Source organism: Triturus cristatus, chromosome 4_1 (genome assembly GCF_964204655.1).
Source record: "Triturus cristatus chromosome 4_1, aTriCri1.1, whole genome shotgun sequence".
Taxonomy (NCBI): domain Eukaryota; kingdom Metazoa; phylum Chordata; class Amphibia; order Caudata; family Salamandridae; genus Triturus; species Triturus cristatus.
This window is the reverse complement of record NC_140585.1, coordinates 205,303,475-205,326,314: the sequence shown is the minus strand read 5'-3', so window position 1 is coordinate 205,326,314 and position 22,840 is coordinate 205,303,475. Positions and strand designations below refer to the sequence as shown.

General features: G+C 49.3%; 1 protein-coding gene across 1 annotated transcript; it reads right to left on the bottom strand.

Moving 5' to 3' along the window:
* Nucleotides 1-12,186: 12,186 nt before the first annotated feature.
* On the bottom strand, nucleotides 12,187-13,107 carry LOC146854053 (olfactory receptor 5G3-like). Its single transcript, XM_085650984.1, has one exon. It carries the CDS (start codon nucleotides 13,105-13,107, stop codon nucleotides 12,187-12,189), a length of 921 nt encoding a protein of 306 aa, XP_085507110.1.
* Nucleotides 13,108-22,840: the final 9,733 nt, after the last annotated feature.

The following is a 22,840-nucleotide window of genomic DNA, read 5'->3' as shown; positions in this document are numbered from 1 at the left end:
AGATGATTGCAACAAGACACAAAGGCAATGGCCACCGTGAGTACGTAATTGGAAAATCAGGTCAGGCTGGACAGTGGACACCTGTAATACATCTCACGTCAATATACATGGTGCCAGGGGACAATGGCACAGAGCACAACCTATGCTGTAGACACAGAGATTGTCGACATTCTCGGATTACACACATGATACCTAGGAAAAGATGCCCCTGGGGACAGTAGCGGCCACACAACTCCATGCTCCTCAATGGGAATGACTGCAACACACGCTAACATCCCTGCACTATGCGTAACGCACAATCATGCACATCATGTCACAGGCCACCACATGGGACATGCCTGCTGGAAGGCCTCGCACTCGAGAGATTAACTCCCATGTCTGGAATCAGCATTAGTGCCAACTGACAGGGAACCCACAAGTCCAGAACTGGACAGGGCACAGGCAAGGTCACTAAACCTGTTACACACCACCCCCACACATGATGCTGCAGGCATTGTACACTTGGAGAAGGTGTCAGGCTACATAACTTTGTGATGGAGTGACTACACAGAGACCAGGGAACACATTTCAAGGTGGGGAAGGGAGGCAGCAGAGCCCTGCAACACTGTGGGTAACAGGATCTGCACAGCACCATAAACCATGGAAGTGTATCCATGGAACAGTGCACTTACAAATGCTGGTGAAACACAACAAACACACACATGTACCTACCCCCTTCCGGCTGCTGCTTCTCCTGTAGGCGCCTGTCCAAGTCAGGAAAGACCACCGCCAGCACACGTTTCTGGATGTGGGAGAGACGGCGGCGCCCGCGGTTCTTATGGCTCTCAGGTGAGTCCCCCAGCAGGACCCGTGCGATCCTCCGCGTCCAGCACCGGATATCCTGCCAGCGTTTCCTCACCTGGGACAGGCGCCGCTTCCGACCATCCGCACTCCTCACGGCGCTGACGGCGTCCAGCCATATCTGCTCCTTGGCAGAGGCGTCTACCTGTGAGGATGAACAAGTGACACTACATCAATACACCTGGCACATGTCACAGGGACACAGATTAGAACACATTTGCTGTTTACAACAAGGCATAGTATGCATCCAACGCATTGCACCTTTGTCATAGGGACATGATCCTCTGGGGAAGGGCAAAGGCAGTACGTGCCATTGAAAGGACACAGGCGGAATGAGGGCAACTACACAATCAATGATCCAGGCTCACACTGTGCATCACACCCACCCCTCCTGTCTCAGGGCACTGCTGGGAGTGATAGGCCCCCACCCCTCCTGTCTCAGGGCACTGCTGGGAGGACTCTGCACACACCCCTCCTGTCTCAGGGCACTGCTGGGAGTGATAGGCCCCCACCCCTCCTGTCTCAGGGCACTGCTGGGAGGACTCTGCACACACCCCTCCTGTCTCAGGGCACTGCTGGGAGTGATAGGCCCCCACCCCTCCTGTCTCAGGGCACTGCTGGGAGTGTTAGGCCCCCACCCCTCCTGTCTCAGGGCACTGCTGGGAGGACTCTGCACCCACCCCTCCTGTGTCTGGGCACTGCTGGGAGGACTCTGCACCCACCCCTCCTGTCTGAGGGCACTGCTGGGAGACATCAGGCATTCCCCCCCCTGGGACCCTCCCTACAGTACATAGCATGTGTGTCACACCTGGACACAATGGCAGAAGTCACAGTCACTAAAAAGGGACACAGTCTGTGCCACTGGACACTGCACTCACCTGATAACCTGGTCGCCCATACAGCATGGGGTACTGTGGGAGGATCACATCCACCAAAGCCATGTTCTCCTCCAGGGTGAATGGCTGTGACCTCTCCACAGCCCTTGACATGGTTCCAGGGAATCAGTAGCAGCAGCTGGGTCGTGGAATACAGAGATGTGCAGGCAAGTGCTCCCTCATGGGACCTGGCTGCCTTATATCTGCCTTGCTGGCCCATCTCATGCACAGGAGTACAGAGTGATTGGTCACTCACATTTGCATCCTATGTTTCCTCCAATCCCTTCAAACCTAGCAGTCTGTGGGTTCTCAATCTGTTTTTTCTCCTGCATGATGTCAGCCCCACAAACACATTGCAACAAAGTAGATTCATCCCAACTGACTTCTGCCTTGCAGCTTCCTGAACAAATTCAAATTTTGAACTTGGTCTCCATGACAACCAGCATGCATGTAGGCCCTAATACTTGTCCCTCATGTGTCCCCTATGTAATTTGGAGCTTCACACACAGGTACGGTGTGTTCCGGGGCCCTAGGGCACCCCAAATGCATAGCAACGGCCCGTACACGCGTGCCTACGTTCACTATCACTCTGGGTGTCCACGCGTATGCGTACTCGTAGTGGTACGGACCGTACACACGCCTGTACGCTCACTATCACTATGGGTGTTCTCGCGTATGCGTACCCATGGTGGTACAGACCGTACACACGCCTGTACGCTCACTATCACTATGGGTGTCCTCGCGTATGCATACACGTAGTGATAGGGAGCGTACACACGCGTGTACGGCCCGTACCACTATGGGTACGCATACGCGAGAACACCCATAGTGATAGTGAGCGTACAGGCGTGTGTACGGCCCGTACCACTATGGGTACGCATACGCGAGAACACCCATAGTGATAGTGAGCGTACGCACGCGTGTACGGTCCGTACCACTATGGGTACGCATACGCGAGAACACCCATAGTGATAGTGAGCGTACAGGCGTGTGTACGGCCCGTACCACTATGGGTGTTCTCGCGTATGCGTACCCATAGTGATATGGACCGTACACACGCCTGAACGCTCCATATCACTATGGGTGTCCTCGCGTATGCGTACACGTAGTGATACGGACCGTACACGTGTGCGTACGCTCACTATCACTATGGGTACACATACGGCAGCACTCCCATAGTGATAATGTAACGTACACAGGCCCTCTTAGCAGCAGTACGGCGGTTTTCACACATCCCAGTGGTGACAGGCAGCACACAGGAAGGAATAGGGCGGACATACTTGTCCATGGATGGACATCAAGGCATTGTCTGGGCATTACTATATGTCTGGGGCACAGGTGTGACAGGCTGTGATGTGGAACATTACTCCTGAGTGGAGAAGGCACCAGATGTATGATGAGATGTGTACAGATGTAATGTGTGATGGTGCAATGTGTGCCAGGCATGCCCTTGACTCCTTTGACATGTGTGCATGTCGTACTGCACACTGGGGATGAGCGTCACTGGCATGGCACGGACACCAACACACGCAAGTGTCCCCTGATGGCCGGAACAGGGCTTACCACACCTGACTTGTCACTACCCACGGTGCACGATGTGACTATGTCATGTATGTGTGGGGGGTTCCCATTAGGTTGATGTTGGAGCACCCTCAAAAGCTGCAGCTGTTGCAGCAACCAACATGTGTATGTGTGTAGATTGACATTGGACACTGTTCCGCACACCATGCAACATGTGGTATCGGATGTGGGCTGCGTATGTATGCATGGGACACGGATTAGCGTGACAAGGACATGTCTGCATCCTCTCTATGAATGTGTGGTGAGTCATGACATGTGCACCTTCATGGCATGGTGTGTGGGCTGTCCTAGTGTAATGTCATGTGACCTGTGTCTCTAGTGTTCCGCTACCAGTCTCTGCAATCGGCATCCTACTTCTGCTGATGTGTGGGTGTATGTCACTCCTGTCTTGCGTCTGGCTGTTCTCTTGCACTGGGACACAGCTAATCCCATGGCATGGCATGTGGAGGTTCTCAATCTCCGTGTGTAGCTGGGTCTTGGTAGGAGTGTCATCTGCCAGCCATACGTGTCCAGGGCATGTGGCACATACCTGACTCCATATGTAGCATATGTGTATAGACAGATTAACATGTGCTCAGTACAAATTATTTGTTGTTGTGGGGCACTCACTCTTCCTTGTCACTTCCAAATTCCTGCAGAGCGCCGCCTCTTCCCCGAGCAATTCCGGACTTGGCTGCCATGCGGGAGAATGATCGTATCCGGTGCTACCGCTTCCCCCGACGGTTGATTCTGGAGTTGACGGCGAGACTGGCACCACACCTGGAACCGCTGCACAGGTATCCTACGGCACTGACACCCCAGCTGAAGGTCATGGCAGCCCTACATTTTCTAGCCACGGGTACCTTTCAAAATACCATAGCTCATGTTGGTGGCATGTCACAGAGCATGTTCTGCCGTGTGCTGCATGATTTCTTAGAGGCCATGTTGATTCACCTGGATGACTTCATCAAGTTCCCAACCCCTGAACAGTTGACTGGGGTCAAGCGTGGATTCTATGCCCTGGGAGGGATGCCCCATGTCATTGGGTCCATAGATGGTACACATGTAGCTTTGGTACCGCCACACACACGGGAGGTAGCGTACCGCAATCGGAAGCACTACCACTCCATCAATGCCCTTGTGGTGTGTCTGTCCAACTTGGTGATTTCACATGTCTGTGCTCGTTTTCCAGGATCAGCACACGATGCCTACATCATGAGGCGTAGCAGGATGCCTGAAATGATGATGCAGCTGCGCAACGAACGAGCATGTGTTGTTGGTGGGTACAGTCTGTCTGTCCTGTATTTTGCATAGCCTACCAGCACGACCGCTTCACCAGTTCTAACGATGTCCATGTGCTTCCCATGTAGGGGTCGATGGCTATCCCAACATGCCATGGCTGCTCACACCTCTCCGCAACCCCATCACGCCGGCCCAGCTCCGCTACAACACCGCCCATGGTCGGACAAGGCGAGTGATAGAGAGGACGTTTGGCCTGCTGAAGAGCCGATTTAGGTGCCTTCACAAGACCGGCGGCGCGCGCCCATATGCCCCTGCGAAGGTCTGCAAAATCTTCATGGTCTGCTGCATGCTGCACAACATGGCAGTTGAGAAAGCTGTGCCACTCATCCTGGATCAAGATGATCAGGACCATCCACCCGTGGAGGACGAATGGCTTGGCAATGGGGCTAGTGATGTGGAGGATGTGGAGCCGCAGGAGGACATCCGGACTCGGCTCATACGCGACTTCTTTGCTTAGTGGTGAGTACCAGTGTCTGAGTGTGCACAGATTGCTCCACATGTGGCATGTGTTGTGATGTGTGTCTCCACCCGCATGTATGGCACGTGAGTCAGAGGTGTGTGTGGGTGTGTCACTGGAGTGATGGTGCCAGTGATGGTTGTATTTCCCCAGTCATAATTGTGACCTAGCATGTTGTCATCCATACATGTGTCGAGTTCATGCACATGCAAGTGGCTGTGCGTTTTGTGGCTGACTTCTTGTGTGTCTCTCTTGCCCAGGTACTTGCGCATACCGTCTGCTGCTTGCATTGTTGTGGCACTGCTATTCCTCATGGACACGTCATGGTGTGCTGACTCAGTTTTACACGCACGGACAAGTTTGGAAGTCTCCTTAGGGTAAGGGATGCATCAGGGGTGTATTGGGTGTGGCAGTTGTTCACGATGTATGCACACTGCCCCTGTCGATGTTTGGTTCCTCTGCAGCCATGTGGCATCACCATGGGACACGACATGCAGCTGTGTACACCTGAATAGATGGTCTGACTGGTTGACAGTCATCAGTGATGGGATAGTGGATTGTGATGATGGCATCAATGTGTGTGACACTGCCCTCGGACACATACGGTTAGCATTGGCTTGACATGGTGTGGGACTTCTACATCAGCGGATCAATGGTGTATGGCAGTCTCTCCGTAAGCAGCTGTGGGTGTTTAGCTGTTAGCCGACAATTGTGTGCCAGTTCCATGGCTAACACGCATTTGTGCTGCACAAGGGGGGTGCCAGTGTTGGACCCACATGTTACTCCACAAGAAGTGTTCATGTGTACTTCAAGTTGCCTCTGCAATCCCGAAAACATGACTAATAAAGGTGTCCCTATGCCTCCAAGGTGCCTCTTCTCAGTCAATGCTGGTGTGTTGCCACGGTGCATCCAGCATGTCTGGCATGGTTTTCCCGGATAGTGGCTATGTGTCGATGTGTCGAGTAGCAAGATGCAAGCCGTGTGTGTGGGCTGAGACTGTGTATTGGGCATGATGTCCATGACTGTGTGGGTATTGTGACATGTGCCATCCCCATGCATCCAACGTTGGCCAGGCCCCCATTCTCTGCATCCACCGGACTCAAGCTTGCAGGACATGGTTCTGACACCTGTATACACATACCTGGGTGCCCCCCAGGACACTCCACATGATCCCTGACCTCTGCGCATGACTGTTGCTGTACTCAATGTGTCTGTCAGCACGGTTGTGCGGCCACCCCCTCAGCTGGTTGGGCCCATCACGGGTGTGTATGGTGCTCCATGTCTGTCTTGCCTAATACACTGTGACCTGTGTGTCCTGTGCCAGACTCAGGCCCCAGGGTGTGGATGGTTGAAGGCAAAAGAGAACTCAGGCATGTTTAGACTTTACAACACACATGTAAGGTAATAATGCAACCAGCAGGCATCTTCTCTTCATGGTGTGATTTTTTATTTTTTGGGGGGGGTGATAAAGTGAGGGGCTTTCCGGGAGTTTGGAATCCAAAGTTCAGTAGGGGAGTTGGTGTCCTTGCCATTGGAAATCCTCATAGTCCATGCCACAGTCTTTGTCAACATTGGTCAGACAGTGACCAGCAGGGCCATGTGGCAGAGAATGTCTCTTGATGCTGTGATGCTGTTGCTCCAGTGGGCCAGGTGCCAGGCCGGTGTCCTGGGAGATGGTGATGTAGCGCCGACCCTCACAGTCCTTTCCGTGGACGACCCGGCCTCCTGCGGGGACCCTCAGAAGCAGGCCGTGACGATGTTTGGGATGCTCCGTCGGATGTCTCCTCCTCCTCCTGATCCCTCCCTGTGGGTGGTGATGTTCTACGCCGTCTGGCACAGGGAGGGTTGCCCATGTTGTCGGCCATCCGACGGAGTGTATCGTGAATCCCCTGGAACACCGTCACTTGCTCAGCCTGTCTGTCCTCCATCCTCCGTTGGTGTTGCAGTAGACAGGCATGTTGCTCAGCATGTTGCTGGGCCTGCTGGGTCTTTATCTCATCGAGGGTCCCCTTGATCTCATTGAGGGTGGACACAACCTGGGCCATGCCCGTGGTGTCCTGCCGGTATGTGTCCAGGATGTTACGGACATGGGAATATACCGGTTCCCCAGCCAACTGGTCAGGCTCGCGCCTCCGCCATCCTCCACTCCCACCACCCCTGCCCACTTGCACCTGGCCTGCCCTTGTGGGTACATCGCATCTCCGGGACCCCTGAGGGGTGGCATTGGCGTTGTCGCCTGCCTCCTCCTGGGTGCCCGGGACACCGTGTCCCTCCTGGTGAGCCTGGCTGCATTGTGGTGGTGGGGCAGGGATCCTGTGTGTCTCCTGGGATGTGGCAGGAGTGGGGGTGGTGGTTGGCACAGTTGCACCTGACGCAGGTGCTGCAGGTGGTTGGACACCAGAGGGGCCAGGTTGGTCGGGGTCGTCCACAGAGTGGTGAGAGTCGTCACTGCCGGTGGGATTGGGCTCCCGCAGATCCGGGTCCTGTGAGTCTTCCCCCCCAGTGTTGGGGGTGAACCACGAGGTTGACCTGAGTGTGAGAGAGACAATGTTAATTTTGGTCCATGCAACATCCATGTTTCATCAGTTTCAAAGTAGGCACTTTTCCTCTTGGAATTAGGATCTGTCTTGCATTCCACTCACAGTGCACTTGTGCATGGGTGTGTCCCTTGGGCACCACTTTGGCCCCTTTAACTATGTGTGGCACAGTCTTACTTGCTGCGTCAAGTGTGACTGCAGTCAGCAGTGGAGTGGGCAGGTGTGGCGAGCCATGCATTGGCGCCTTCCGTGTAGCACTGTACATGTGCACATGGAGTGGATCCACACACTTATATAATGCAGGTAGCTGTCGTTGTGCTCGTGAACAGGTTGTGACATGGCCCTGTGTTTTGCCATGGAGAAGAGGGGGGGTTCTGGCACTGGCCACCCTTGGCTACATGCACGCAGTCTACCTGCTGACGAGCAGACATTCCCACACACCACACGGCTGATTTGCTCTCCCTGTGTCTCCCTCCCTCTCTGTCCCCCTCTCCCTCCCTCTCTGTCCCCCTCTCCCTCCCTCTCTGTTCCCCTCTCCCTCCCTCTCTGTCCCCCTCTCCCTCCCTCTCTGTCCCCCTCTCCCTCCCTCTGTGTGTCACCCTCTGTCACCTCAGCCCAGCTTCCTAGACACACACTTTTGCCAGTCCTTTGAATGGCCCTTGGCTTGTTGATGTGAGTTTGTTTCTGATCTCCAGGCACCCATTGGGTGTAGTGTCTGTGTGTGCGCTGCTGCTGTGGTTGTGTGTGCTGCCACTCTTTCACAGTGTTGGCTGTTCATTAGCTGCTATCATGTGCAAAACAGTGCCTTCACCCCCATGTGTTGATGCAAGGCGTCCGCCATTTGCTGGCGAGTCTTTCCTGTGTGGGGACACACTGTTTGTCTGGCTGTGACCTGGGCCATATGGGCAGAGGACATTGTTGTCTGCTTCTGAGTTGCACTATGTGATTTTTGGGGCCCACCCTCCCGCCATCCGGGTTACCGTGTCATGTGTTGGTGTCTTATGTGGCCTGTGACTTGACATTGTCCAGCTGGGTGCATGGGGCATGGTGGCGGCAGTGGCATGTGCGTGTTCATGGAGTGTGGTTGAGTCATGCGATAGGTTGGGGTGGTTGCGTGCCTGTTAGTGATTTTGGTTGTGGATGATGTTCCCCTCATGTGAGGTGCGTTGTTTGTGTACTCACCCGGGTCTCGGAGTCCTCCTAATCCTTCCACTGCCTCCACCGGCTGTATGGCCATCACCCTCTCCTCCCAGGGCTGGTAGTGTACGGGTCTGCGGGAGGGCCCTCCTCCAGTGGCGTTGGCCTGGTTGTGTTCCTCCAGCATCTTGGCTCGGACCCTCCTCCGCAGATCGTACCACCTGGCTTGGCATTCCTGCCTGGTCCTTCTGGTGTCCCCAACAGCATTCACAGCATCGATGATGGTCTGCCACATGGCTGTTTTTGCTGCCATGCTGGTCTGTCTGACCAATGTTCCAAAGAGCTGTGGCTCGACTCTGAGGATTTCATCAACAAGAACCTCCAACTCTCGGTTACTGAACTTTGGATTCTTGGTAGTGGGCATGGTGAGGGGGGTGGATGGGGGTGTGTGGATGGTTGTGGGTGTGTGGGTGTGGTTGTGCAGGTGTGTGAGTGTGTGAATGTGATGAGGGGGTGTTTGTGAAGGTGGTTGTGTGAAGTTGTGCAAGTGTAAGGTGTGGTGAAGCTTGTTGTATGGTGCTGTAGGTCTGTGGTGTCTGGCAGCAGTGAGTCTGTTGCAAAAACTCATGGTTTGTGTGTGTGGGCCCTTTTTATTGGTCCATTGGTGGGTGTGGCTGTGTTTGAAGTTTGGGTGGGTGTGTTATAAGGAGTGGTGGTGTATTGGGCCTCTGTTTGTTTTTGGCAGTTGCAGGTCAGTGAATGTGTTATTTTAGTGGTTGTTGGACATGTTTAGTGGCTTTGTGCCATTCGAATGGTGTATTCTTGTGTTGTTTTGTTTTGTCCTGGTTGTGTACGTGCGTTTTTAGCGTGTGTACGGTGTGTACATGGGCCATTTGGTTGTACGGTGCTGTCCTTGTGTGTGGCTTGGTACGACTCGTGCATGCTGTCGTGATATTGGGGCATGGGGTGCGCTCCGTACTTTGGAGGTTGTGGTGGGGGTGCGACTCTGACGTACACAGGTGTACATACAGGGGGGTACGACACGTACTGGGGTGTGGGTACACGGGGGTACGACACGTACAGGGGTGGGGGTAGGACTCGAACGTACTGGGGTGTGGGTACACGGCGGTACGACACGTACTGGGGTGTGGGTAGGACTCGAACGTACAGGGGTGTAGGTACACGGGGGTAGGACACGTACAGGGGTGGGGGTAGGACTCGAACGTACAGGGGTGTAGGTACACGGGGGTACGACACGTACAGGGGTGGGGGTAGGACTCGAACGTACAGGGGTGTAGGTACACGGGGGTAGGACACGTACAGGGGTGGGGGTAGGACTCAAACGTACTGGGGTGTGGGTACACGGGGGTACGACACGTACAGGGGTGGGGGTAGGACTCGAACGTACAGGGGTGTAGGTACACGGGGGTACGACACATACAGGGGTGGGGGTAGGACTCAAACGTACTGGGGTGTGGGTACACGGGGGTACGACACGTACAGGGGTGGGGGTACGACTCGAACGTACAGGGGTGTAGGTACATGAGGGTACGACACGTACAGGGGTGGGGGTAGGACTCGAACGTACAGGGATGTAGGTACACGGGGGTAGGACACGTACAGGGGTGGGGGTAGGACTCGAACGTACTGGGGTGTGGGTACACAGGGGTACGACACGTACAGGGGTGGGGGTACGACTCGAACGTACAGGGGTGTAGGTACACGGGGGTACAACACGTACAGGGGTGGGGGTAGGACTCGAACGTACAGGGGTGTAGGTACACGGGGGTAGGACACGTACAGGGGTGGGGGTAGGACTCGTACGTACTGGGGTGTGGGTACACGGGGGTACGACATGTACAGGGGTGGGGGTAGGACTCGAACGTACAGGGGTGTAGGTACACGGGGGTACGACACGTACAGGGGTGGGGGTAGGACTCGAACGTACAGGGGTGTAGGTACACGGGGGTAGGACACGTACAGGGGTGGGGGTAGGACTCGAACGTACTGGGGTGTGGGTACACGGGGGTACGACACGTACAGGGGTGGGGGTAGGACTCGAACGTACAGGGGTGTAGGTACACGGGGGTACGACACGTACAGGGGTGGGGGTAGGACTCGAACATACAGGGGTGTAGGTACATGGGGGTAGGACACGTACAGGGGTGGGGGTAGGACTCGAACGTACTGGGGTGTGGGTACACGGGGGTACGACACGTACAGGGGTGGGGGTACGACTCAAATGTACAGGGGTGTAGGTACACGGGGGTACGACACGTACAGGGGTGGGAGTAGGACTCGAACGTACAGGGGTGTATGTACACGGGGGTACGACACGTACAGGGGTGGGGGTAGGACTCGAACGTACTGGGGTGTGGGTACACGGGGGTACGACACGTACAGGGGTGGGGGTACGACTCAAATGTACAGGGGTGTAGGTACACGGGGGTACGACACGTACAGGGGTGGGAGTAGGACTCGAACGTACAGGGGTGTATGTACACGGGGGTACGACACGTACAGGGGTGGGGGTAGGACTCGAACCTACAGGGGTGTGGGTACACGGGTGGGGGTTCGACATGTACACGGGTGTACATTCAGGGGGGGTGTACATTCACGGGGAGTACGACCGTATGGGTGCTGGGGGGAGTGTTGGGCGCGTATGCGGGCACATGTCTCCATGGTTGCAATGGGAGTTCGGTGCGGACGGTGTTTTTACCATACGGTTGTGAGATCGGACGCACTGGTAGGATTGTGATTCCTCGGTCGGACTTCACTTTTCACGTTTGTAAGGTAAATCGTCCGAGGGTGTGTCAGACACATTTTCCGACCCGAGGACGTGTGGGGAATAATTCCCAAGGCGGTTCGTATGGACTTTTTACCATGCGAATCGTGATTGCCAGTTTGTACGGCACTTGTACGATTCGTACGGTAAAAAGACTGGATACGAGTCGTACGGGAAAATTTTTTACCGGATCGTAATTGGCACCTTAATATGTGATTACTAGTTTTAAGGCAGGTAGAGATATGGTGGTTGCACACAAATGCAAATGTTATTTATAGTCCTCTTAAATGGTGAGGTTGAATTTCTAGTTACAATCCTGAAAAAAAGCATCTCTGAGAAAGCTAAAGATGCCTACAAGGGATTTATTCAAATACAACATAATTTGGAGTAGTTCTATGTATATATCTATGGAGTAACATCTAATAGTTATTCTTTGCTTCTTTGATCTAGGGGTCAAGAAATTGCACAAGATTTACGGTTGTCCTGAAGATGGTCCCATTAAAAACGAAGTCAGCAAAAAAAAAGGAGGATGGATGGCAAAAAGTTGGCTGAAAACCATGCTAATGATGTCAGGTCCAACAACCCTTGTGCCGGAGGATAATTTAAGATATATCAAGATATTGAATCATTATTCAAAGGTTAAATATTTGCTCGGACATTTCAAGGTATGGAAGTGGAAACATTTGTTACTGATCAGCAAAAATATTTTTTGAAAGCTCTTTTTACCTCCTGGTTTCTGAGACTGTAGATCATTGGATTGAACATTGGAATCATTACTGTATAGAAAACAGATAGAACTTTACTTTGAGTCATGGAAGAGTTAAAAGCAAGTTGTAGATACATCAGTAATACAGTTCCATAAAACAGAGAGATCACAGTAAGGTGAGAGCCACATGTAGAAAAGGCCTTGTGTCTTCCTGTGGCAGAGTCAATCTTTAAGATAGTCGAGATAATGAAGCAGTAGGAGGTCAGGGTAATGCTGCATGAGCCCATGGAGATTAGAATAATGAAGAGAAAAATCACCATTTCATTTGCATATGTGTCAGAACAGGGAAGCTTTAGTAGCGGTGGATAGTCACAGAAAACATGATCAACTAAATTGGATTTGCAGAAAGACTGACTGAAGGTAAATATTGTTTCTGGAGGTGCGATTAGGACACTTACAACATAAGTGGCAGATGTAAGATGGACACATATCTTTTGATTTATTATTACTGGATAAAGCAATGGGTTACAAATAGCCACATACCTATCGTAAGCCATTACCCCTAAAATGAAGCACTCAGAAATCCCAAAAGCACTGAAGAAAAAGAGTTGAACTGCACAACCAGAGAAGGAGATCGTCTTCCGGGCACGCAGGAAGTTTACCAGCATATTGGGGGTGACAGTGGTGGAAAAACAAAGATCAACACAGGCAAGGTTACTTAGGAAAAAATACATTGGGTTCTGAAGAAGAGGATCAGTCCATATCAAAATGAAGATAGCAAGATTACCAAGTAGAGTAGCAAGGTAGACCAAACTGAAGATCACAAAGAGCAGTATTTGTAAATACAAATCATCAGTAAGTCCCAAGAGAATGAACTCTGTCACTGAGGTTTGATTCTGTCTTTCCATGCCTTCTTATAGCTGTCCTGAGTTTGGCTACTAATGTTGCTTACATATCTGGAGAGTTATCGGCATGCTGATCCTTTACTGCTTTCCAAGTGGTCATATTTTCTGATGAAATCATAGATCTAATTAGATAAAGAGAAATAAAAGGATGCTAGATCATATGCTTAAAATTGCAGTAGAGGTGCATGTCTTTTCAATCTGTCACATTACAAGGTAAACATGAACATCAACCTGCAACTGTTCATCTTCATCGCAAAATATTCCTTGATACTTGAAGATTGTACCCTGTATCCATAAACTGGGGCTCTGCTTTATAATATGCAAGTCATTCAGCGGAATGTTTGCTCGTACTGAGTTAACTACTTCTCTGTTCCCTTTATCCCTTTTTTCTTCATTGGAAGTTCATACTCCAAACATTTGGATATGCATCATGAAATACATAACCTCCTATGCTCTAGAAGACATTATTCCTCCATAAATAACTCAGCTTTACCATCCAGAAGAAGTTAACTGTACGATAATGAAATAAAATAACATAATTTCCTCACTTGTTGATACCCTAGTGCCAGTTTAATTAAATCAACAATGCATGAAACAAAGCTAATCAAGCTAACCTTGGTTTTCTGAGGCACTTAATGAAAAAAGTAAGGAGAAATACTCTAAATGAATGTAAATCCATAACAGTTGGAAATAAATTAAAAGTATTGAGAAGAAAGATTAATTCATTCATTATAAATGTTTAATCATTTAAATACCTATTCAGCCAGTCTACCGTCCTGTGATATAAATGCAATATGACGTAAGTGCCAAAATCCATCCCTGACTAATCCCCTTGACTATAGGAATTCTTCTTGTAAGCTCACTATAGCTCCCACATCTTACTTGTGCCTATGTTCCTAAATGACGTTAAAACTGATAATTAAGAACCAGAAATTCCATAATTCTTCAGCACATGCCAGTGTTAATTCCTAGGAACTAGGTTAAAATCAGCCTTCATGGCAGCAGAAGCTATGTGAGGGGTCCTGCTGAAGGAGAATGTAATTCTAACATAGTTCCTGGAAGTGAAAGTTCTAGTCAAGTGAACTTACTTTTGACTGGAATCATGTCTGTAAGTCAGTCAAGGTCTGATTTTTAACCATCCATTCATTCAATTTAGATAACATATTTTTACAGAAGATTTTCTGCAGATTGTTAATCAGACTAATAGGCCTGTAGTTTTCAGGGTTATCATTACTCCCATTTTTTGTGACTGGGGACAGTTTCTACCTTGTTTTAAGATTCAGGAATTTCATCACCTGTACTTATTGCATTTGATAAGATATTTATACAGGGGACGCAGACAGTGTCTTCAGGTAAACACAAATCATCTGGGACTCTATCAGGTCCCAGAGCCTTCTCCCTTTTCAGGAAGAGTAAGGCTTTCTCTGTGTCTCTAATGGAGGACCAATGGTCAAGGGTTTTTATCACTTCTACATCAAGGGATAAACTCAATGCCAAGCTACATTTTAGGGAACTCAACATATTAGTATGAGCAGATATATTTGGAAAATAAACTTCACAAGCTTACGGGAAGGCATATGTCTCAGGTTAACCATTTACAGATGTACAACTGTTCCCTAGGATACACCAGCAGAATCTTGCATCTATCCTTTCCTTTGGTTCTTTTATCCTCCAATTCTATTTCAATACACCTATGGTTATCCTTGAAGATCTTTCTCTTTTCCCTTATTTCTAGCATGATTTTGCTATTATTGCACCAACTAGTCTTGTCTCTTCCCTTCTACATTCCTTGTTACGCCAGGAATTGTTTTTGACTTGACTAGATTTTTTTTAGAAACTTGTAGATGGATTAGAGTACATGTGTTCTTGTAAGGTTCTACAGCAGTTCAAAATGAGTTGTAAATACACTTGATGGTCTTAGGATTGTTGGCTACACAAGTCCAATTTATATTCTCCAGCTATTAGTAGCAATCCGGCCGTGAACACATACATTATCCTCTTCAAACATCGTACCAAATACAGCACCCTGCATTTTGAGATCGAGGGCATTTGGTCACTGTCATGAAAATCAAAGGGCTCTATATCAATCAGTGTTGTTGGTAGAATTGCCCCTTTTCAAATTATGTTTGGCTTCATAGTGAGAGTGTGAATGACCATTACAAGCTCATAATCCCCTGATCTTAGTCATATAATCCAGCTGACTTTCCACCTGTGGGGATATCCTAATGCTCACTGTGTCTGATTGAGGTATACGTCATAGTTCATCTTCCTGTATTGAAATGGAAGATAGTACATCAGAAGGCTCAAAGGTTGTATTGCGATCACCTGCTTTATTCACTGGTCATTTAGGACTTAATGTATCTAGTAGGGCCCTCAAAGGATGAACAGTCTCAGATTCACATTTTTCTTAATCTGACCAAATGTATATATTTACATCAACAGGTAAAAATATAAATTTACATTACAGATGCAGGTTTCAAATGCACCTCTCAAACTCGTAAAGACAGATGGGTGGCAGGAGTTTCTCACATTGTACAGCCAAGTTGTGTAATCAGCTGCCCATCTCCATGAGACTAATGTCCAATAGGCTAATCTTCAGGAAATCACTAAAATCATGGCTGTTTCCATCGTTAACATTTTTTTCATAACACCATGCTTCCTCCTTGTTCTCACCTCCTAACACCAAGATGCCTCGGCATTCAAGCACTTTACAAAACTATATCCTATCCTTTCCTATCCTAACAGCAATCAGAATGTTCTCCCATGTGGTAATGTCACAACCAAATCCAAATGTCTGGTGACCTGATATGAAAAACCATAATCATCTAAGAGAGGTTCTAAACCATATTAATAGGCTATATGAAGCTCTGCTAACCACGAACAGGCAAGCTGCAACATGCGCGGAAAAATAAACCAGCCTATATAAATTTTCAATTTCCGGTGTATCTTGAAATAGACGTAAATCTTACCTTTTTACTTGCTTGAGCTTTGCTTTTATACCCACCACATTCCATGATAGCAGCTTAAAAGTAACATTAGAATTTTTTTTTATATCATGCTCAGATTCAGTATCTTTGGTTCATTCTCACCTACCTATGTTATTGCATGTCGTCTTGTATAACAAGTACTCTGGATTGCATCACAAATCTAAATATGAACCATTTCCTTGGTGATCTCAAATCCCTCGTTGATACTAGAAACCAAACTGTCCTGTCAGTGAATTGGTTCTGTGATTTTTCATTGTTAGGCCAAATCTGACAGACCTGATACTGATTCTCCCTCATGGACTGATCAAGTTGCTCCTACAGGTGATCGTGCTACCATTGATTCTCTTATTCTACAGTCTATAACCTCAACTGGGGGAGGGTTTGAGCTTCAAACCTATAATAGAACCATTTTTGAGTATTGATCAGTGGCCCAATGCAACCATTTCTTCTACTGGGGTTTTATATGTTATAATTAGTCTGATGTGTTATAAATTGCCAGTTGGGAATTTGTGGAGTGAGGCTGTGACAATGTCATCACAAATAAGAGACCTACAATTAGACAATTACACACTTGCCTGATCCAGTGAATAACATTTTTTAACTAGGGATTCACTACTCTCTCCGATTTGAAAAATAAGATTTGAAACATTATTCATGTATGAACCCTTGTCACCAGTTCTACTATCATCTTCCTTGAAATATTATTCTTTCAGACAGGTATGTTTGTTTCTAAGGTAGAATCACCACTTTTGTTTCTTCAGACAGATTTTTGTATTTGGTCACTTCTCAGCCCTATTTGTTCTCCCACTCGGTTTTGAGTGTTCTTTGCTTAGATATCTGTTCATTCTACCCGCCAAGTGTCCATACTGGTGTATTGCATTTTCTGTAGGACCACTTTCCTAACATTGGGACTGACCCTTTCCTTCATTGGTGTATGAGGACTATCACTAATTTATTCAGTATGTGGGATTTCAGCTTCATCATTAGTGCAAGGTCTAGTCATTGGGTACTGTTAATTGCACAAGCAATTGCCTCGATATTATCAAGACAAGTTATAAAGATGGTATCAACAGTGGTTTTTAAATCTAGGATCTCTTCTAAGACTAGTTCAATCCTCTTCTCTACTTCAACCTGTCTGTGTGATTGGAGTGGCCGCCAAAGTTACAATTGATTTTCCAGTTCACTTTTAAGAGAGAATACCTCTCTACGATTGGTTGAGGCATCTCTGACACAGTCTCACAGGGAGTGGCCAGAACTCAGCAGTCCAAGTCCGTGCAGAGCAGACATCTTGGCGTAAGTACTATCCCCAGTGGGTGGTGTCTGCTGTTTTCCCAGTGCATGCCTTGATCATATTTGTGAGCATTAAGCAGTTCTCCTGGTCCCTCACCCCACCGCTGGAAATCCTGATGACAGCCTGTGATCACCGCTTAAGTAAGTAGTAATCTTGCAGCGAAGTCGCGCTCCGTTAAATAACAGCCAGGCAAGGTTTTCAAGCATGCGGTGTTTTCAGCGTTTCCAAAATGTTTTTAGACTAACAACAGGTTGCCACAAAGTCCGCCAAATCACTTTGGGGTGGGTACTCCTTAAGGTGCTTGTGACCGCACCCTTAAACATCAAAACCACACTCCCTTGCTGAAGAAAGCAAAGCACACACGGGTTACCAGGTAAGCTGCCCTTTAATGAATTCATCGGCAATCGGCATGACGCGTTTCGTTTGTGAAAACTTCCTCAGATGCCGCCAAAGTTACAATTGATTTTCCAGTTCACATTTAGGAGAGAATACCTCTCTACGATTGGTTGAGGCATCTCTGACACAGTCTCACAGGGAGTGGCCAGAACTCAGCAGTCCAAGTCCATGCAGAGCAGACATCTTGGCGTAAGTACTATCTCCAGTGGGTGGTGTCTGCTCTTTTCCCAGTGCGTGCCTTGATCTTATTTGTGAGCATTAAGCAGTTCTCCTGGTCCCTCACCCCACCGCTGGAAATCCTGATGACAGCCTGTGATCACCGCTTAAGTAAGTAGTAATCTTGCAGCGAAGTTGCGCTCCGTTAAATAACAGCCAGGCAAGGTTTTCAAGCATGCGGTGTTTTCAGCGTTTCCAAAATGCTTTTAGACTAACCACAGGTTACCACAAAGTCCGCAGAATCACTTTGGGGTGAGTACTCCTTAAGGTGCTTGCTTCTATATATATATATTCTACTATAACACCCCTGAAACCTATGGTTTTTTCTGTGAATTTCTAAGGTTTTTTAAATGCTCATTTCTAACTATAACGTCTCTGAAACCTATGGTTTTTTCAGTGAAGTTCAAAGGTTTTTTAAATGCTCATTTTTAAGTGTGATAGTAGTTATACCTATTTTTTTGTACTGATTTTCTACAGTTTTTTAACTGTTCATTTATAAATATTTTATTCATTAAATAACATTATATATTTTTCTGAAAATTGCAAAAAAAATGTTTTAAATTCAAACTGAAACTCAAAGCGTACACATCACAGTGGGTGTGCGGATTCTAGCCGCTATTTTAGAAAAGTCGTGAAGGATCCACATACAGTGTGCGACGGCTGCGTGTCTTTCAGTTCCATCATATACATTTAATATTACGTGATATGCGCGATTGGTATGTGACCAGTCCGCGACTCCTGCTCCCGCGCATTTGCGACACATGCGCATTACGGTACGAGATGCTTGCGCGGTGCTGGGTCCCGCGTGATGTCATATATGTGCTGGGTGCGCAACCCCTGCAAAAAAAATTATGTTCCAAAATGATATGTATGTGTCTTTAATATACATATTAGGGCAAGAGATTATCTAAGATAGTCATAAAAATAACTTATTTGTACTTATAATAAACTTATAGTATTTTTAAATAGATTTTCGCAAAGTAGGGTGCATGCATTGTGAGTGCAGAGAACCAGGTCAGCAGAGGTGCTGTAGAGCCAGAGAAACCAGGCCAGCAGAGCCGTTGTAGAGCCAGAGAACCAAGTCAGCAGAGCTGCTCTAGAGCCTAAGAAGCAGGTCAGCAGAGCTGCTCTAGAACCAGAGACCCAGGTAAGCAAAGCTGCTCTAGAGCCAGAGACCCAGGTCAGCAGAGCTGCTCTAGAGGCCGAGAACCAGGCCAGCAGAGATGCTGTAGATCCAGAGAAACCAGGTCAGCAGAGCTGCTTTAGAGGGAGAGAACCAGGTCAGCAGAACTGCTTTAGAGCCAGAGAACCAGGTCAGCAGAGCTCTTTAGAGGGAGAGAAACAGGTCAGCAGAACTGCTTTAGAGCCAGAGAACCAGGTCAGCAGAGCTCTTTAGAGGGAGAGAACCAGGTCAGCAGAGATGCTTTAGAGCCAGAGAATCAGATCAGCAGAGCTACTCTAGAGCCAGAGAACCAGGAAGCAGAGCTGCTTTAGAGCCATAGAACCAGGTCAGCAGAGCTGCTTTAGAGCCAGAGAACCAGGTCAGCAGAGCTGCTCTAGAGCCAGAGAACCAGGTCAGCAGAGCTGCTCTAGAGGCAGTGAACCAGGTCAGCAGAGCTACTCTAGAGCCAGAGAACCAGGTCAGCAGAGCTGATTTAGAGGGAGAAAACCAGGTCAGCAGAGATGCTTCAGAGCCAGAGAACCAGGTCAGCAGAGGTGCTCTAGAGCCAGAGAACCAGGTCAGCAGAGCTGCTGTAGAGCCAGAGATACCAGGTCAGTGGAGATGCTTTAGAGCGAGAGAACCAAGTCAGCAGAGCTGCTTTAGAGGGGGAGAACCAGGTCATCAGGTCTGCTTTAGAGCCAAGGGATCAGGTCAGCAGAGCTGCTCTAGAGCCAGAGAACCAGGTCAGCAGAACTGCTTTAGAGCCATAGAACTGGGTCAGCAGAGCTGCTTTAGAGCCAGAGAACCAGGTCAGCAGAACTGCTTTATAGCCATAGAGCCGGGTCAGCAGAGCTGCTTTAGAGCCAGAGAACCAGGTCAGCAGAGCTGCTTTAGAGCCAGAGACCCAGGTCAGCAGAGCTGCTCTAGAGGCCAAGAACCAGGGCAGCAGAGCTGCTGTAGAGCCAGAGAAACCAGGTCAGCAGAGCTGCTCTAGAGCCAGAATACCAGGTCAGCAGAGCTGCTGTAGAGCCAGAGATACCAGGTCAGTAGAGATGCTTTAGAGCGAGAGAACCAAGTCAGCAGAGCTGCTTTAGAGGGAGAGAACCAGGCCATCAGGTCTGCTTTAGAGCCAAGGGATTAGGTCAGCAGAGCTGCTCTAGAGCCAGAGAACCAGGTCAGCAGAACTGCTTTAGAGCCATAGAACTGGGTCAGCAGAGCTGCTTTAGAGCCAGAGAACCAGGTCAGCAGAACTGCTTTAGAGCCATAGAACCGGGTCAGCAGAGCTGCTTTAGAGCCATAGAACCAGGTCAGCAGAGTTGTTGTAGAGCCAGAGAACCAAGTCAGCAGAGCTGCTCTAGAGCCTAAGAACAAGGTCACCAGAACTGCTCTAGAGCCAGAGAACCAGGTCAGCAGAGCTGCTCTAGAGCCAGAGAACCAGGTCAGCAGAGCTGCTGTAGAGCCAGAGAAACCAGGTCAGTAGAGCTGCTTTAGCGGGAGAGTACCAGGTCAACAGAGCTGTTGTAGAGCCAGAGAACCAGATCAACAGAGCTGCACTGTAGCCTAAGAACTAGGTCAGCAGAGCTGTTTTATAGGGAGAGAACCAGGTCATTAGAGCTGCTGTAGAGCCAGAGAAACCAGGTCAGCAGAGCTGCTTTAGATGAAGAGACCCAGGTCAGCAGAGCTGCTTTAGAGCCAGAGAACTAGGCCAGCAGAGCTGGTTTAGAGCCAGAGAACCAGGTCAGCAGAGCTGCTCTAGACCAGGTCAGCAGAGCTGCTCTAGAGCCAGAGAACCAAGTCAGCCGAGCTGCTTTAGAGCCATAGAACCAGGTCAGCAGAGCTGCTTTAGAGCCAGAGAACCAGGTCAGCAGAGCTGCTCTAGAGCCTAAGAACCAGGTCAGCAGAGCTGCTCTAGAGGCAGAGAACCAGGTCAGCAGAGCTGCTGTAGAGCCAGAGAAACCAGGTCAGTAGAGCTGCTTTAGAGGGAGAGAACCAGGTCAACAGAGCTGTTGTAGAGCCAGAGAACCAGATCAGTAGAGCTGCTCTGTAGCCTAAGAACTAGGTCGTCAGAGCTGCTTTAGAGGGAGAGAACAAGGTCAGCAGAGCTGCTTAAGAGCCAGAGAACCCGGTCAGCAGAGTTGCTCTAGAGCCAGAGAACCAAGTCAGCCGAGCTGCTTTAGAGCCATAGAACCAGGTCAGCAGAGCTGCTTTAGAGCCAGAGAACCAGGTCAGCAGTGCTGCTCTAGAGCCTAAGAACCAGGTCAGCAGAGCTGCTCTAGAGCCAGAGAACCAGGTCAGCAGAGCTGCTGTAGAGCCAGAGAAACCAGGTCAGTAGAGCTGCTTTAGAGGGAGAGAACCAGGTCAACAGAGCTGTTGTAGAGCCAGAGAACCAGATCAACAGAGCTGCTCTGTAGCCTAAGAACTAGGTCAGCAGAGCTGCTTTATAGGGAGAGAACCAGGTCATTAGAGCTGCTGTAGAGCCAGAGAAACCAGGTCAGCAGAGCTGCTTTAGATGAAGAGAACCAGGTCAGCAGAGCTGCTTTAGAGCCAGAGAACTAGGCCAGCAGAGCTGGTTTAGAGCCAGAGAACCAGGTCAGCAGAGCTGCTCTAGACCAGGTCAGCAGAGCTGCTCTAGAGCCAGAGAACCAAGTCAGCCGAGCTGCTTTAGAGCCATAGAACCAGGTCAGCAGAGCTGCTTTAGAGCCAGAGAACCAGGTCAGCAGAGCTGCTCTAGAGCCTAAGAACCAGGTCAGCAGAGCTGCTCTAGAGCCAGAGAACCAGGTCAGCAGAGCTGCTGTAGAGCCAGAGAAACCAGGTCAGTAGAGCTGCTTTAGAGGGAGAGAACCAGGTCAACAGAGCTGTTGTAGAGCCAGAGAACCAGATCAGTAGAGCTGCTCTGTAGCATAAGAACTAGGTCGGCAGAGCTGCTTTAGAGGGAGAGAACAAGGTCAGCAGAGCTGCTTTAGAGCCAGAGAACCAGGTCAGCAGAGTTGCTCTAGAGCCAGATAACCATATCAGCAGAACTGCTTTAGAGCCATACGAACGGGGTCAGCAGAGCTGCTTTAGAGCCAGACAACCAGGTCAGCAGAGCTGCTCTGTAGCCTAAGAACTAGGTCAGCAGAGCTGCTCTAGAGCCAGAGAACCAGCTCAGCAGACCTCCTGCAGAGCCAGAGAAACCAGGTCAGCAGAGCTGCTTTAGAGGGAGAGAACAAGGTCAGCAGAGCTGCTTTAGAGCCAGAGAACCAGGTCAGCAGAGCTGCTCTAGCTGACACTGACTGACTGACAGTGACAGATTGACACTGACAGACACTGATTGACTGACACTGACTGACACCGATTGACTGACACAGACCGACACTGATTGACTGACACTGACTGACTGACACTGACACTGATTGACTGACACTGACTGACACTGACTGACTACACTGACACTGACACTGACTGACTGACACTGACTGACTGACACTGACTGACTACTCTCTACTACTCTACTACTCACTCTGTACTACTCACTCTCTACTACTCTCTCTCTACTACTCACTCTCTACTACTCACTCTACTACTCTCTACTACTCACTCTCTACTATTCTCTACTACTCTCTACTACTCACTCTCTACTACTCTCTACTATTCACTCTCTACTACTCACTCTCTACTACTCTCTACTACTCTCTCTCTACTACT

Bases quoted from the DNA above. Each gene is read 5' to 3' on its own strand.
- LOC146854053 (XM_085650984.1), bottom strand. From the start codon at position 13,107: ATGGAAAGACAGAATCAAACCTCAGTGACAGAGTTCATTCTCTTGGGA.